The following is a 17,566-nucleotide window of genomic DNA, read 5'->3' as shown; positions in this document are numbered from 1 at the left end:
AAGGTATTCGGTTTTACTCCTGCTCACCTTTAAACCCACTGTCTCCAGTCTCAGCCGCCATGCCTCCAGTCTACTCTGGACCTCTGGCCCACTCTCCCCCACCAGAACAATGTCATCGGCGAAAAGCATACACCAGGGTGCCTCCTCCCGTATATCTGCCGTAAGCGCGTCCATTACAAGCAGGAAGAGATACGGGCTGAGGGCCGACCCCTGATGTAAGCCAACACCTACACTGAAGCTGGTGGTAGTGCCCGCTGCGGACCGGACTTCTGTACGGCATCTGCCGTACATCGCTCGGATCAACTGCACATACTTCCCTGGTATACCTTTCTCCTCAAGGGCCCACCACAAAACCTCACGAGGCACCCGGTCATATGCCTTCTCGAGGTCAACGAACACCATATGCAAGTTTTGTGTGCACCCTGTACTTTTCGCACAATTGGCGAATACAGAATATAGCGTCCGTTGTACTCCGACCAGGCATAAAACCGAATTGATTTCGTGCGATATCATTCTCTTCTCTCAGCCTCCTTTCAATAACTTTCTCCCACACTTTCATACTATGTGACATTAGCTTTATTCCTCTATAGTTGTTGCAATTCAACACATCACCCTTGTTCTTAAAAATGGGCACCAGGAAACTATTGCACCACTCGTCTGGTATAGTTTCCTCTTGCAACAACTTATTGAAGAATAAAGCCAGCCATTTCCATCCATCCATCTTTAATAATTTCCACACTTCCACTGGTATTCCATCTGGCCCTATCGCTTTTCCATTTTTCATTCCATTCACTGCTAATCTGACCTCATCCTCACATACATTTCTTACAAGGCCCTCGTTCACCGCTTTATGATGGAGCACACCGCTCCACTCATTTTCTTCATTCATCAGTCTTTCAAAATATTCCTTCCACCTACCTTTAATCTCCACATCATTCGAAAGGACCGTTCCGTCTCCATTCTTTACACACCTTATCTGGCATACATCTCTTGTCATTTTCTCCCTAGATTTAACCAATCGGTAAAGTCATTTTGACCAGCTGGGCTATCTAGAGTCATACATCCTCTCGTGCGCTTTTGCCCTTGAAACAGCCACAATCTTCTTTGCTTACATTCATCATATTCAGCCTTTTTTCGTGCTTTTTCACTATCATCATTGTCTTCCGTCCGCTGCCATTCCTTGAATTTCATCTTCTTTTCCTTTAATACACTCTGCACTTCTTCCACCCACCACCAAGTTTCCTTCTCTATCACTCCATTCCCTTTTGATTCTCCTAGAATGCTTCTTGCCGCTTTCCTTATACACGTCGCCATTCCACTCCTGGAAGGCTGAAGGTCTAATACAGTTCAGCATTTCTCTACCAAAAATTCTAAAACCTATGGGCGAATTCTGCCAAATTGGTGGAAGTATTTGTCCAGCAATTAATTTACGTATTTAGGCTGTGACGATGACGTTGACGACGTGAAAATTGTACTTACCGAAACAATCTCGTGATCTCAGAAGATTGGTACAAGTACAATCAACATCTTTCATTGCACTACAAAACGCTTCACACTCGACGCTCAATAATATAATCAAAACTATGTTTCTGACAACCCAACTCTGACTGATGATAGCATGAACGATTACCTGAAATTGGCAATAACAATCTTCGATTATCTTTACTATCCGTCATACCTTCAGTTGCAAATGGAGGTTTGTGCAACTGACTGTAAGTCTGATTAAGCTATCCATATAAAAATATTTCTTTCTTCCTTTCTTCTCTACCACTCATCATATGAATATCTTACTCATGCCATTTTACAGGCATTTTATTTATTTATTCTTCAGTCTATTTAAATCATCAGTATGCCATATCTATCCATGCATCGTAAGGGGGCCTGGGTCAAATGACATTAAAAAACTGGCTTGAATAACATTTTTTATTATTAGGTAACAGCCAGCTACATATATTTTTTAACCAATTTAAATTATTTTACATTCAAAAACTTACGTAAGTGCCACCTTTCGTAAAGATTTGTTTGATAGTCAGAAGTGCTTGTATATTGAGCAGACTATGGAAAGCCGTGTTGAACACATAGAATGTCACCTAGAAGTGACAAGGAAATGACATTAATTTCGACGATAATAAAGCTGAAGAACGAATAACATACAAAAATAACAAAAGTTTCCGTCATTATTAATATGAAACAATAACTTACCATTAATTTGAATACCTTCCTTATGACATTATAAACCTTTAATATATACTCAAACGCATTAAACATCTCAATCAAGTAAGACTCATTGATAGAAAATGTATCCAAACTTAACTTTTGAATGTCTTCAATCCATACTCTGAGCGTTTTATTCAGCAATTTCATTAGGAAGTAAGCATAGATAATATTAATGTCGGTGGTTAAGATAGCAAAACTTAGTAAAACACCGTACATTGTATACACAGGAAATTGAAAAAGAAAATACATTTCAAAAAACATATGACTGATGAAGAAAGATATGATAAAACACCAATAGAAGGAGATCAAACTGTTAAGGTGTTTGCTGTTAATCTTGAGGATTCTATTAACTTGTTGAAGTTTTAATACCAACAGTATATTGCTATCACTGTAGAAGATGTTAACACAGTTGTTTAAAACAAAACCGAAAGTGTAGAAGATAGTATCGTTGATGTTGCTCATATAAATAAAAAATCTCGTACCCTCCCAATCTCTGTTCAAAGATGATACGGTAATTTTATAAAAGTTCACTAGTCTATAAATAATTAAACAAATGATACCAAGCAAGTTGTAAAAGAGAGTATTTTTTTGGATGCGGTTGTCAGAGATTTTATACTTGGCCATGACGAAAAGATCTTGCATCAAATTTAGTGGTCTTAGAACTGATTGTAAATCTTTGTCAATTTCATTTTTAAGCTTTGCTTCAGTAGGCATGTTAATTCTGGGCTTAACTTTAATCTTTTTATTCCTTTTATCACAAACTGTTTTAAATGTTATAACCATGATTTTGGAATTTAGATCCTTAACTTTATTTCAGAATTTGTTGGTCGATATGTGTTTTTTTATATCTATAAATTGATTTTCGAAATTCACATTGCCGTAAAGAATAAAGCTTGAGAACTATCCAACTACAGATTGATGAAAGAAGCCTGAATGAGGTTTTGCTTTTTGATAATACTAAATCCATAATTTCAAATACTGAAACAATCATTGTAAGTGCTATTTTATTGATTTCCTTATAATCAATGTTCTTTACTATTAATGGCTTTGAAACAAAAGTTGTTGTCATGCTGAGTTTTCTTTATACACGAAAAATGATTTAAAGATTGTATCTAACTAGGATACTTTTGAAAAATTATCTCAGTAATGAAATTCAAAAAGTTATTCTATCGAACATCTATTTCTTATATCCAAATTACTTGATACGTGAAAATTATCTTAGGTCATAAATGACAACATGCAAAACTTTTTGCTCTTTCCGAATATTTGAGTCCTAATTTTATTTTAAGCTGAAACTGCATGTATTGCAGTATTTTAGAAGAGAAGAAGACTAAATATCACCGCGTGGAAGAGGAAGATTTGCTGCAAAGAACCCAATAAAAATTAAGATGTTGAATAATAATGATGGAAAGCATTGAGTTCCTCATTGTTACAATAGAATTTTGCTATGCTTATCAGTTGTCATGATTTCTTGAAAACCAAAGCTGAAATGCAACCTTAATCCATCGATATTAAACATTTTATTTTTTTAGTGCTACTTGCACTAATAGTGGCATCAATTTGCTAATATAGACTAATGTAAATTGAAGTAATTTTCCACGTTACACTCATATAATGATTAAAACGATTAATGGCCAACTCACCTTGGAGAAGTGTGCTTTCCAAACAAGGTGACAGGCTTGAAAAAGATGTGTTTCTATAATAGTAGACAATGGCTCTAAGTAATTGTCATAATTAACTTTGTTCGTTTATTAATATTGTGTACTAGACTGTGTTACTACCAACATGTTTCAATCATTAAATAACGTTAAACAAAAGCAAAAAATACCTCGTAACATTTTAAATTTTCCGCCAGAAGTTTGCCTGAATAATTATCTAGAGAAGGAAATACAAAATATATTCCGTCCTTTTAATTATGCATTTATACTATTGTTGTCTTCAAAATACACAATGCAGGATAATTATATTACTCCTAATGGAAAACTGCGGACTTTTCTATCGTGTATGAGCGCATCCTATGTCACCGGGGTCGGATTCTATTACATGATCTCAAACAAATACCTTGAATACAACTCAAGTGTCTACAGTGTTACCGTCGTCACTATAGTTTTACAATTGATGGTTATCAGTTTCTGTGTCGGCGTAGTCTTGATAATGGTCAACAACTTCGTGTTCAGTCAAAAAAACATTTTGCTCATCGTAACGATACAAACTATTGCCAAGAATATTAATTTAAGTAAACTTATCAAGAATTTTATTGTGGGCAACTGGATAGCCATCCTTATTCCGAGTGCTATTTATGCCGGAATTCAGTGCAGTTTTTTTAAATTTTATTATATTATCGACTATGCTTTAGTTTTAGCAGCGCTGTGTACTATGGCTTTTCTAGCATTTGATTTGGATCTAGTGTATGCAATTCGTGTTATAGTGTTATTAAGAAAATATCTGAAAGAGTGGGTACAGATGGTATCAAGATTAAATTATGATCAAGATGATGGTTACGATTGTGTCAAGCTGTTTAAGATTTACCAAAATATTTTGCAAGCGTTCGAGTTGTACAAGGCGGTTTCACAATTCTTGGTAATTGGTGTTCATTTACTTAGTTCATAAAAAAGTTTAGAAATCTAAAGGCCTACACTCATTGCCGGCGGCAGGGCCGCCGTGCACCCGGCGGCATACAAAGCCGCCGGCTTTGCCGCGCAAAGGCCGCCGGCATGGCCGCCGGGGTATGCCGGCGGGTTGCGTGGCTTATCGGCATCAGTTTCTTCACTAGCGTTCTATGTGACTGTCACAACTGGAATGATGCTTGACGGCTTTGTGCGGCTTGTATTGCCGGCGGCATAGCCGCTCGGCATAGCCGCTCGGCATGAACCCGGCGGCGTTGCCGCCGGCATGTGTGTAGTAGCCTTAACGCGTGAAACTGATCCTACACTAATATTATAAAGCTAAAGAGTTTTGTCCCTTTGTTTTATTGAAAATTCTCAAACTCATCAAAAAAATTACTGGTCCTAATGTTATGTAGAAATTATTTTAGTGTTAGATAAGTAACTTATCGAAAAGTTAGTTAATTACAAAAAACAAGACGTGTTTTTGTTTACATTACAGATATTATACACAACTTGTGTCACATTTGCCCGTAATCTGGGAAATTGGGAGGCACGTTTACAAATGGATGAAAAAACTCCAGAGAGTCTGGTAACATTGAAGCTTAGCCTAGACCTACCATTTCTGTGCTTTTTACTAGAACAAAGAAGAATTGAAACCGAGAAGCTAGATCATCTCCCGAGCCTATTCTCAACTATGTTGATGTCGGCTTCCTGTCTAACCGGATGCAGCTGAGTACCAGTGTTTTACAAGGAGCGACTACCTTCTTGACCTTCTTAATCCAGTTACCTAGGCAACACGTATTGTTTTGCCTTGGTAAGACTGGTGTCAGACATACTGGCTTCTGACTACCCGTAACGACTGCCAAGGATGTTCAATGCCAGGACCTACAGTTGAACGTGCCATCCAAAACACAGTCGCTGACATCCATTAATAAGACCGGGCCAGAAAAGAAAAGAAACGGTAGGCTTGGGGCCAGCCTTATATTCAAATATAACAACAACGGGTTACACCTACAACTGAAGATTTCTTGCTGTTTAAAAACATCTTGGAATATAACTTATGAAATTCTTGTATTTTATGTTTTAGGTTATGTTGATGAATGTTTTTGGTATAGTCTGGTTATTCAAGGATCTTTCACTCGTTATTTTACAAAGTATGGAATGTGAGAAGTTCTACATAGCTGTGGAAGAAGCTAAAATGGTGTGTATTCAGCTTATAATGAAGAACTCTTCAGGTGTGTACCTAGATCTAACGTTTAAAACCATGTTAAGGTTTAGGCGTTATAGAAGAATGATAAAATTTTAAAATTAAAAAGAGAAAAAAATAAATTTCAAAGATTTGTTTCTAGTGTAAAATGAACTAGTTATAAATAAAATTATAAATTCTTACTACCTAGGATAGATTTAACATAGTTGAAGCAGTTAATATTTTAGGAACTTTAGGCAATACGGACGCCTTTGCAAACATGTTGCTACATTAACTTGGCTCTGGTGTCCAAAGGGTTCCAGAAGGATCTCGAGACAGGTTTTCGTCAGATTCTAAAAGCCTGACGTATACAGCTCCTGGAGAGAAAACTTAAACTACAGAAATTACTTTCTAATATTATTTCTTTATTATTAATTTCAGAGTCTCAAAAACGTCTTTACAAGCAGGTATTACATATGAACCGCATGTTCAGTAAGATGAGTGCGTGTGGCCTGTTCTATATAGACGCTACGTTACCGACGCGTCTGATGGGACTCATCGCTAGTTATTATGTTCTACTGCTGCAGTTTGCTCTTTTGTGAAGTTTTTTTTTCTATACAAATAATATCAATAAAGAAAAAACATTTATTTGCTCGTTTGTTTGTAGTGGCACCAAAACTGTTGAACAGATTTGAAACATTCTTTCACTGTCAGAAAGCTACAGTGGCATAGGCTATATATTATCTGGGCCTTATTCATTAATTCAATAAGTGAAGAGGCTACAATAATTATCAAATATTGCCAAATTGCAGTAACACCACCAAGCGCATTTTGATTCCCTTGTTGGGACGCCTGCAACATTTTAGAATTCAAAAAATATTAAAACTTTCCACACGTGTTTCTAGAACCAATCAAATCATTGACTGTATTTACTTAATGACAAAATATATTAGAACAATAGACTCAAACCCACCACCCAAAAACATTGAAATGTGCTGAATAATTTATGATCATTACGCTGAGTACTCTACTATCAATTAAAACACTACTTATCAACCATTTCACGGAAGCAGGAATAACCGTCAACATGTTTGGTGGAACCATAAAAGAATGTAAAAGGAAATCTAATAGAGAAATGTTCTTAGTTTCCCCTCCTGAAGTATTACTGAACAATTATATTGATGAAGACATTCAAGGAATTGTTAAGCCATTTAATATCATTCTCCTCTTACTGTGCGCTCCTAGATACACAATTAGCGATAACTATATTACGCCTAATGGAAAGATTCGAATTTTCGTATCTGTTTTAAGTCTATGTTTTCTTTTAATAATCGGTGCTTGTGTTTCTCTCTTCAATAAATATGATGATTACTTTACAAGCGTACAAAGTTCGGCAGTCATAGTAATCGATTTTGAACTGGTTTCATTAAACTACTACGTTGCCTCAATTATACTGTTCATCAATAATATGGCGATGAGCCAAAAAATTATCCTGCTCACCGTCGCTATTCAAACTTTACATAAGAATGTCAACTTAAGTCACAAAGTCAAGAGAATCATCATAAGCAACTGGACTATAGCTTTGACCGTTTTCATTGGTAATATTGTTACTGAACTCACTTTTCATGTCATGTATGAAATTAGTGATTGCCTCGATTACTGTTTGTTGATCTGCAACTATCTGTTCATTTCATTTGAAATAAATATTATATATGGCGTCCGCTTTATATACTTGTTGAGAATTTACCTTTATGAATGGATCCACATGGTTTTGAAAATAAATCCTTGCGATCAAGATAATGACGCTTATTGTGTGAAGTTGTTCAAAATTTATCAAACTATTTTGGAAGCCTATGAATTATACAAGACTATTTTTCAATTACTGGTAAGTTTTCTGAAAACTTTTTTGTGCTATTTATAATTATTGTGTTATATTTACTGCTGGGTCTAATTTCAATGTCCCAATGGCTAAGGCCTCTTCAATCAGGACATTCAGTGAACTCCTAAAATATTAAATTAATGAAAGTTGCACTCCATTCTAGCTAGAGGATCTATGCTCTAGTCTACGACTGCTGTTCTGAAGAGTAGTTGAAAATCATTGGTTTGTGAAGTTACTACAAAGGGTTTAAGAGATAGTGTGGGTGGTTTTTCATCAGTAGGATTCTGACATTGCCTTTGCTGCGTTTATAGTGAAAGATGGTTTCCCATAGTGCTTTATTCTATGTTACAGGTACTATTATCCATTATTCATGTATTCGTTCGTAATCTTGGATTTTTGGAAGCACGACTACAAATTGTAGCAGATACCGAAGAAAGACAGGCTCAGGTATCTACGTATACTTATAACATTATGTAGTCCTAGTACGTTGTATACGGTATATGTAGTTTAGTATTAATGGTAGGTTTATAATATTTGTAGACAAATACGTTCTTTTCGATTACATTTTAGATGAGTTTGTTGTAATTGCATTCTTAGATTTTTGCTCTTTTCTGTAGATCGTCATTGAAGAGAACATTATCATCATTTCATTCATCCTTGTCGTTATTCTCCTGCTCTGCTATCATTTCTAGCTGCTTTTTTGCTTACCAGAGATAGGATTTCGGCATTACCTGTATGGACCTAATAAACCTTTTTGTATACAGTACATTTTGGAATGACGGATATTTTGATAAATAACTTATTTTTTGCAGGTATTAGCCATTAACGTAGCTTTAATTCAATGGATGTGCAAAGGCTTTTCTCTGGTAATCTACCAATGTCTGGAGTGTGAAAGGTTTTACATGGCTATTGAGGAAGCAAAAATAGCTTGCATTAAACTTTTGATGAATGCAACGTGTGCAGGTAAGTATGTGCCAGATATATTTTATATCTACAAAGCAATTTTTCAAGATTTTGACCGCATCAATTGCTTCACACACCTAAATAAAACAAGCACTATGTTTGCCTGAATTTCCGAGAATAATACTAGTTCTTTTCAAAATCCATTTAATGCTACACAAATATCCATCATCTTCATTTACTCTTGGTGCTACTTTTACTTCTTCTTCTTTTTTACTTCCAAAACTGTATTTTCGGTTAACGGAATATGTTTCATGTTTTCATTCGTCCTTTTTAAGTCCCCTTGCCGATATAAAATTTTGCTATACATCAACATTATTTTTCAGAATATCAATCACGACTTTACAAGAAAGTATCACATTCCAACCGAACATTCACTAAGATGACAGCATGTGGCTTGTTCTACATAGATGCTGTGCTACCGATGCGTCTCATAGGACTAATAGCTAGTTATTTCGTTGTACTGTTGCAGTTTTCACTTCTTTAAATTACTGTTGATAATAAAGAGGATTTGGTTGTTATTCTTTACTTTTACTTTTTAAGAATAGATTTAGATTTACTTTTATATACAATCTCAGACTCACCCTTCACAAAAACTGGAAAGGAGACGCTGTTAAACAATTAATAGAATTTAATTTCTCAAACAGAGAGAAATTCTACTCTTCGTTTGTTCTTGGTGGAGTCTGATCTTGAGGATTGATTGCATACTTAGCAAAAGATGAAATAAGATGAAATGAAATAAATAAGATGCAGATAAAAGTGACATTCCATTTCACTGATCAATGAAATTGGAATTTTCCATACATAAAAAGATAAGTTTTGAGACCAGCTACAAATCTAATAATCATAAGTGCTTGAAGTAAAATTTTTATGTTAAAGTCAAATCGTAACACAATGTAAATAAATATTAATAAACTTAACGTAATTGCTTTTCAAGCTTGCCAGCACGATCACGACATTTCAACTTGATAATATCTGAAGTTGTCACCTATTTTTACTTCCTTGTGCTATGTTTTATATATTTGAAATAATTTAAAAATCAACTCTTTGATTATATTTCTTGACATCAATCTTGAAATATCGATATAATGTGGGATAGTGTAACAAATGCCCAAATACTTATACCATCGTCTCAACCTGAAGTGTTATCCAGAAGTCGTTTAAACAAGGAAGTATACAGAATTATCTATCCTTTCCACTTAATCTTTCTTCTACTGTGCTCTTCTAAATACACCGTAAAATATAACTATATCCTCAAAGATGGAGTTTTGCGAAGAATTGTGACTTTCTTGAGTGTTTGTTTAGTTGTTATCGTTTCTGGTTGTTATATGTTCATGGAAAAATACACCGCCTACTTCAATAATGTCCAAAGCATCAAGATCGTTTTTCTCATATTCCATGCAGAATTAGTTTTCTTTTCTATAGCTACCATTGTGTTATTTTTTATAAATATCGTCTTTAGTAAACAGAACATAGAGCTCATTTTGAAAATTCAACTTGTTCACAGTAAAATTTATTTCAGTAAAAGCTTTAAGAGTTTTATCATTTGGAACTGGATCTACATTATTATCTTTTTGGCTATCAACCTGGCCATTAGTTCCTCTTATTATATAACTTATTATGAACAAGATGTAGTAGATGCATTAGGATATCTTTGCAACTATTTGTTTGCAGTTTTTGATATGAATATTATTTATGCTTCTCGTTTAATTACACTGTTAAGGAAATATCTTAATGAGTGGAGTAAAGTGATTTTGAAATTAAATGATGGAGTCAATAATAGGAATTGCGGGCAACTTTTTGAGATTTATGATAATATATTCAGCGCTTTCCAATTGTATAAAACAGTTTTTCAAGTAGTGGTAAGTTCCTTTTAAACCATAGCAGTAGCAATAGACGCATTTGTGCATACATTTAAACAAATTTCATGTTGGTGTCATATTCCATTACAGATTTTATCTACGACTATGAATGTATTTTTACGTAATCTAGGATTTATAGAATCAAGATTACAAATAATTACAGATACAGCGGAATCTGTTAATGAGGTAATATTCTATATCTCTTTTTTACCTTTAAAATATTCGTGTGAAATACATAGTTTATCTTTGTCTTTAGAATTGACCAATCTTCATGATAAATGGCATAATTTTCAATTCAAAATTTTGCATTTTTAGTATTAATACGGATGTTTTCTCGAAACTCGTTCAGTACTTTTTCGAAATCTTCAAGGTTCAATTGTACGCATGTAAATATCAATTGATAATGATTTTATAGACGGAAATTCATTATGGTCCAGGCTTTTGCCCAGCAGTGGAACAGTATAGACTAAATAAAGGAAAATGAATTTACCATTTTCAGGCCCTCGTAGTGACTATTGTATCGGCCTCATGGCTGATAAAGGATATAGTATTAGTAATTCTCCACAGTGTGCAATGTGAGATGTTCTATATAGCTATTGAGGAAGCTGAAATATCATGTATAAAACTTATGATGAAAAAGAACTGTCCAGGTACGAAAAATGAATTCATTTTTTTCTAGTTACTTTTAAGGCATTTGATTACATTAACGACAATATTATGTCGCATCTATAAGTGGTAAGAAAAAAATTTACTTAAGTTGACTGAACCCCAACTTCAGTACTTATTTAGCATATCTGCAAATGCAAATAGCTTTTTTTCAATAAGTACATTGTTAAGTAAGCAAATTACAAAAATGGAATACCCCAACGCTGAATACCTGGTTCAATACTCATCATCATCATCCTCATCATCATCTCAGCCATAGGACGTTCACTGCTGAACATAGGCCTCCCCCTTAGATCTCCACAGATACCTGTTGGAGGCGACCTGCATCCAGTGTCTTCTTTCGACCTTTATACGGTCGTCTGTCCACCTTGTTGGAGGTTCAATACTGTTTTAGAGCAAATTGAGATCTATTTTGAATTGAGCTACAACTTGATGCAGTATATATTTTTTATACATGCGTGTTACATTGCTTTCAGGAGTTCAAGCTCGTCTTTATAAGAAAGTTATGCAGACGAATCGAACATTCAGTAAGATGAGCGCTTGTGGCTTGTTCTACGTAGACGGAGTTTTACCCTTAAAGCTGACTGGACTTTTGGCAAGCTATGTTATTGTACTATTACAGTTTGCTTTTCTGTGAAATAACTGACTAATATACTCAATATATATACATAATAAATACTAATATATATAGGTTTCATAGTGATTTTTCATTATTTATTTACTTTCGTAGCAGTTTAAGAGTGAATACCCGACAATATTTTTTTAAGATCATTCTCGAAGTGAATACAGTAAATACAGAATTAAGGACTGAATTAAATACCCTACATAAATAGAGTGAAAGTCAGGCTAAAACTAGGGATGAACTTGCTGAACTTATACAAACAAACTATACCTAAAACAGATATTAGGAAATAATGAAAAGTTGGTGTTCCAATACAACAAGCCTACCAAATTATGACGATGCTTCCGTAATCAGCCATGTTATACAACATCCTCCGAGCCTTTTTCCCAATTATGTTGCGGTCGGCTTCCATAACCATGCATGCTATACATAACCTAGAAAATAGATCATCAGTATAATTCTTAATTTTGATGACTAATTCCTTTCAAATCATACTTAGGTAAATGATGTCTAAGAAAATTGAGTTTTGTGTTGTATTTGTGCCAGCCAGATGAGCAGAATATAATAAAACAGTCATGAATGATACCCACATCAAGTTCAAAGGTCACAAAAACAACAATTTTCCCTAAGAAGCAAATGAAATGTAAACATAAGCACATCATTTAATTTAAGTGGTACCGAATTAAAACATTCTAGTTCATCGTTTGACAAATGTGTAGTGTATTAAACATGTACATGTATATCAGAAATAAACTCAAGTGTGCTGGAGAAGCAGTTCTTATTAATGGAGTTTCCCCTGCTGCATATAAGGAAGTTCTATTTGACAATATTATAGAAGAAGATCTGCAATCAGTATTGAAGCCATTCAATTTGATGACAGCTTTATGGATTGGTAAAAAATACACCATCCGTGATAACTTTATAACTTTTAACAGCAATATGTACAACTACATCGGAATTACTTTCTGCGTTGTATTCTTGATAGCTCGTGTGTCTTACCGTCTTATTGTAGAAGGCATCGATTTAGGCAGTTTTGTGTTTTCCTTACTCCAAACAAACGCCACGTTGGATTTGATCATCTTTTTATTTGGCATCTTGTTGACTTACTGCACAAACATCATCCACAGCTACCATAACATTTTGCTGATCTTGAATGTTCAAAACGCACTTAGGATTCTCAAAATTAACCGCAAAGATCTCAGAAGATTAACCGTCTACAACTGGACAACAATTGCTTGTATTTGGGCCTTTTTCTTAGTTCCTCATGTTTTTCTTTCCATGGGAACAAAATGGTTCGACATTTTTGAAAATCTTGGGATATTATTTAAAATTTCTTTTGATGTTAATATGATGTACATTATATTTCTTGTGAATCTTTTGGAGAAAATTCTACATGAATGGATTCGAGATTTTGAAAAATCCATGTTCAAAACATCGGATGAGCTTTATTGGAAGAAAATGCTTTATTTATATCTGAATGTTCAAGAAACTTATCAAATTGTTGAGATGGTATTTCGGACACATGTAAGTCTCCAATATCATTATCTAAAGTTTTTGCATAGTGAAAGCGTGTATAACAGTGTCAAAGTGGTGTTAATACTTAATTTTTTTTTCTCATTCCAGATCATGTTCTACACCATATTCACAGCCTACCACATTTTGACTAACATAGGAATATTATTATTTTTCAAAGACTTATATCCTACAGTGTCTTTCGTAAGTATCTTCTTACTTTTTTTCTCTTTGAAGTTCTATTTAATAAAAAAAGTCTGTGCAAACGCCCGATCGTCACCACTTTTCGTGTCTTCGATAGGCAGACAAAATGGTGGATCAATCTCCTTAGAAAGATATAAAGCAGATTCCTTTTCACTTTGTGTACCAATTAATTTCCATTCAGTAGTTTTGGCGAAAGCTACTTTCGGCTTCATAATATTTGTAAATACTTATTTTCAGATGGTAATAGTAATAACAGTAACTCAAGCTTGGGTTGTTAAAAACATGCTTTTCCAAATCAGTTTGAGTATACGTTGTGAGAAGTTTTATATAGCAATGAGAAAAGTCCTGCATTACTGCACTTTGTCTTTGAATTCACCGGAATGCTCAGGTAAATTGAGATTATTTTTTATAAAGTAATTTTACCACACATTTACCGATTATATCCTTTTTGGAGAAACCTTTGAGATCACCATTATCTTTCAGTGAGATGTGAAGTTAGAGGTAAATCATAATCATCATATCAGCTAATTGTCGTCCACTGCTGAACCTAGGCCTACATGAAGTTAAATGCCTAATAATAGTCAGGCTTCGTACAGATTTTCGACCCAAAAATAATGGCGTTACTTGTTCCAGAATTGCAAAAACGAGTCTGCAAAAACATCCAAAGGGAGCAGAGTGCAACATTTACGAAAATGAGCACTTACGGTATTATCATTGTTGATGCGTCTTTGCCAATACAAGTCTCAATGATCATCGTATCTAATGTTATTGTGATACTACAGTTTAACTATTTGTAAATCAAATATATGGTTATGTTAACCTTCGTGTTTTTGATTTCATGAAATAACTATCCTTTCGCAGTATTCTACGTATCTGTTGATCTGCTATCTTCAATTTTGATTTTAATAAGAAGTGCGGTTTTAATAAGAACTATACCAAAATGAAGTCATTTATTTTATTTATTCACACTTCAAGTGACCCAAAGGCTGCTTTTAATTTAAAAAATAGCTACCAGCCTCTTGGGTACGCTAGGTGAGCAGCGATTAGGAGGGGCTTTTTGATGCCTTTTTTAGCTATTTTAGATTTTTATTTCATTTGAGATAGTACTAATAGAAGTTGTATGCAATTTGCATGATAACCCTTTTTTATTAACAAAATAGAATTTCAAAATCCTGTACATCTCATAGCTAAGCAAACTGCAGTAACACGAAAGTGTAATTAGCAATAATTTCTATAAAACATAGAGGTAGTGCAGCATCTATGCTGAACACACCACACGCTGACATCTTGCTGAATGTGGTATTTGATTCCAAAATCTTCAAGTATAGCTGCTTTTGAGCTTCTGTAAAGAAATATATTACCTTACATTATACTCTTGTTATTTATTTTGATTTTTTCAGTAGGTAATTGCAAAAAGTTACTGTAGACCGTTGTCCGATTCATAGAAACAGCCTTTGAATTGAAAAATAAGGTATTTTGGAGTCATGAATAACCTTGCTATGGCATTGTGCTTGCAAACACCACGGAAATTGAAACCAATATTATAAACGTAGGTAACTGTTCCATCTGCATCAATAAAGGACTAGGCAGATGATAATTTTATAGGTACTCACTTGAACAGTGAGTATTACACAAAAGCTGTGTACATGTAAATTTAGCTTCTTCAATAGCCTTGTAGAACTTCTCACAGCAAATTGCGTACAACAGTATAGCCATGAAGTCTTTTATAAACCAAGAAAAAGTTAGACCCGTCATTGCCAAATTGATTGCAGTGAGCTGAAAACAAAAGAACTACGATAAAGTTCTCGAAAAACAAAATGGTGTTTGTAAAACCAGAAAAGCTCTTTAGCACTGGTGGATTCGTCGGTCGACAAATGATGACGCCTAAAAACCACGCGACCAGGTTTTTTCCGAGCAGAATGAGTCACGCACAGAAAAACCGAGCGTATGCGCGCGACAAACTCTGCAGGTGTGAAAACACAGTAAACATGAATTACCTCGTGACGTGACCAGATGATGGATTTCAGAATTCTGAGTACAAGTTCCAGTAGTGTTAAGTTTCGAAGAAATGTGCTTATCGTCCGGTACAGTATCTGAAATATTTATTTTTATAAAAGAAATTGCGCAATAATAATATATATTGACTATATTTTTGATAATGATTCTATTCTTATAGATTTTTAAAATTTACCGTTACTTGAGATACTTCTTTGGACACATCATAAGCCTTCAAAATATTTTTATACGTAGCGAACAAATTCACGCAATTTGCTTGATCGTGTTGCCAGTCGTCTTTCTTCAAACAAATGTTCTTAATCCATTCGTTGAGATAAGTTGTTAACAGGATCAAAAGTCGAATTTTATATATCAAATCAATATCCAAAACTATTATTAATATATCATGTGTAAAAGACAGAATATTAAAACTGTGTAATATCGCATAACTGTAAGCAATAGTGTATACATTGATGCACAAACCTATTAAAAGAATCATCCAGCTATCAAAAACGAGATTTCGAATACTTTTACTGAAATCAAAGCTTCTATGTATGTCCTGAATGATCACGATAAGAAGAACATTCTTATGGCAATCAATAATATTTAGAACAATGCTCAGAGCAAAGTTAAAAATTTGAGTCACATGTAAGAAGATCAAAATGAGAAGTACTTTTTTGTTCTTAGGGATATCTAAATCGATATTTGCAAGTTGACCGTACATTTGATGAATGTTGGCTGCAGTAATAATACAAATACCGAATAGCCCAAAGACGTAATATTTTCTCTTACTAGGTGTGATATAATTATCACGTATGCAATATTTTGAAGATAAGAACATAGTGAGAAAGAAGTTGAAAGGAAATAATATTCTTTGGACATCTTTGTCCAGACGATTATTTAGTAGCACTTCTCGAGGATATGGTGTCATTGCTAGAACTTTACTAAGTTAAAGATGATGTTTAACATGACCAAATTATGCCACTTTAAGACAGATAACAATAATCATGGAAATGAAGAAACGTTTACTACTCAAACACCTAATGATATTGAAATTCCAATAATGTTCAAAACAACCCAAGGCTAATGTGTAAAGATTAAACGATAAGGCTAATTTAAGAGCTTTTCCGTTTTGTACGATAAGCTAAGGATTCGTGCCACCGTTCTTTGGTTAGTTGGTTGACTCTAGCAATTAGTGATTGGAGTAAAAATTTTAATTTTAAATATATAAAAAAAACTTCAATGTAAACATGTTTCCATGTTTCAAACAAGAGGGACAATCAGACTCTTCAACTGAAGACGTAGTACATGAAGACTTACAATCAGTGCTAAAACCACTGAATTTAATGCAAGCTCCTTTTTTCTTGTCAAAATACACCATCCACAATAATTGTATTCAACCTAACTCACCTATTTACAACTTGATAGCAGTTATTTCTATGTTAATATTCAGAATTGTAAATGTTTATAAAATCGTTGTGTTCTCTTTTGTTACTGAATTAAATTCCTCCTTGACCCTGTTTTTGTATGTTAGCCAAATCTTAGATACAATCTTCTATACAGTTGGATTCGCGTTAAACAATTATCTCAATATCGCCTATTGTAAAATTAATATACATTTAGTCTTAAAACTCCAGTTCGTGCATAGGGTTCTCAATATCAACCGTCAGAATTTGAAATCTTTGATCATCTACAACTGGATTTTCGTCATCTCTCTGTACAGTTACTTTATATTCATAGGCATATTTTCGTGGATTACATATCCTTTCATAACTTTGTATTCGTATATTTTAGTTGTTTCTGCATTATCTTTTGATATGAATATCGTTTATGCTCTCCGTCTTATAAAATTGTTGA

General features: G+C 34.1%; 2 protein-coding genes across 2 annotated transcripts; one reads left to right on the top strand and one right to left on the bottom strand.

The window, feature by feature from the left end:
* Window positions 1-494: 494 nt before the first annotated feature.
* LOC135118786 (uncharacterized) lies at window positions 495-2,931 on the bottom strand. The gene is made up of 3 exons (XM_064041658.1): window positions 2,834-2,931; window positions 2,510-2,710; window positions 495-1,321 (listed from the first exon to the last, which is right to left on the bottom strand). The coding sequence occupies exons 1-3, from the start codon at window positions 2,929-2,931 to the stop codon at window positions 994-996; spliced, it is 627 nt and encodes a 208-aa protein (XP_063897728.1). The 3' UTR covers window positions 495-993.
* A 1,662-nt stretch (window positions 2,932-4,593) lies between these two features.
* LOC135118785 (uncharacterized) lies at window positions 4,594-6,611 on the top strand. Its single transcript, XM_064041657.1, has 3 exons — window positions 4,594-4,797; window positions 5,911-6,058; window positions 6,451-6,611. The coding sequence occupies exons 1-3, from the start codon at window positions 4,594-4,596 to the stop codon at window positions 6,609-6,611; spliced, it is 513 nt and encodes a 170-aa protein (XP_063897727.1).
* The last annotated feature ends 10,955 nt before the right edge of the window (window positions 6,612-17,566 follow it).

The sequence above is a fragment of the Helicoverpa armigera genome, chromosome 25 (genome assembly GCF_030705265.1).
Source record: "Helicoverpa armigera isolate CAAS_96S chromosome 25, ASM3070526v1, whole genome shotgun sequence".
Lineage (NCBI taxonomy): Eukaryota > Metazoa > Arthropoda > Insecta > Lepidoptera > Noctuidae > Helicoverpa > Helicoverpa armigera.
This window is presented reverse-complemented; position numbering and strand designations above follow the sequence as displayed.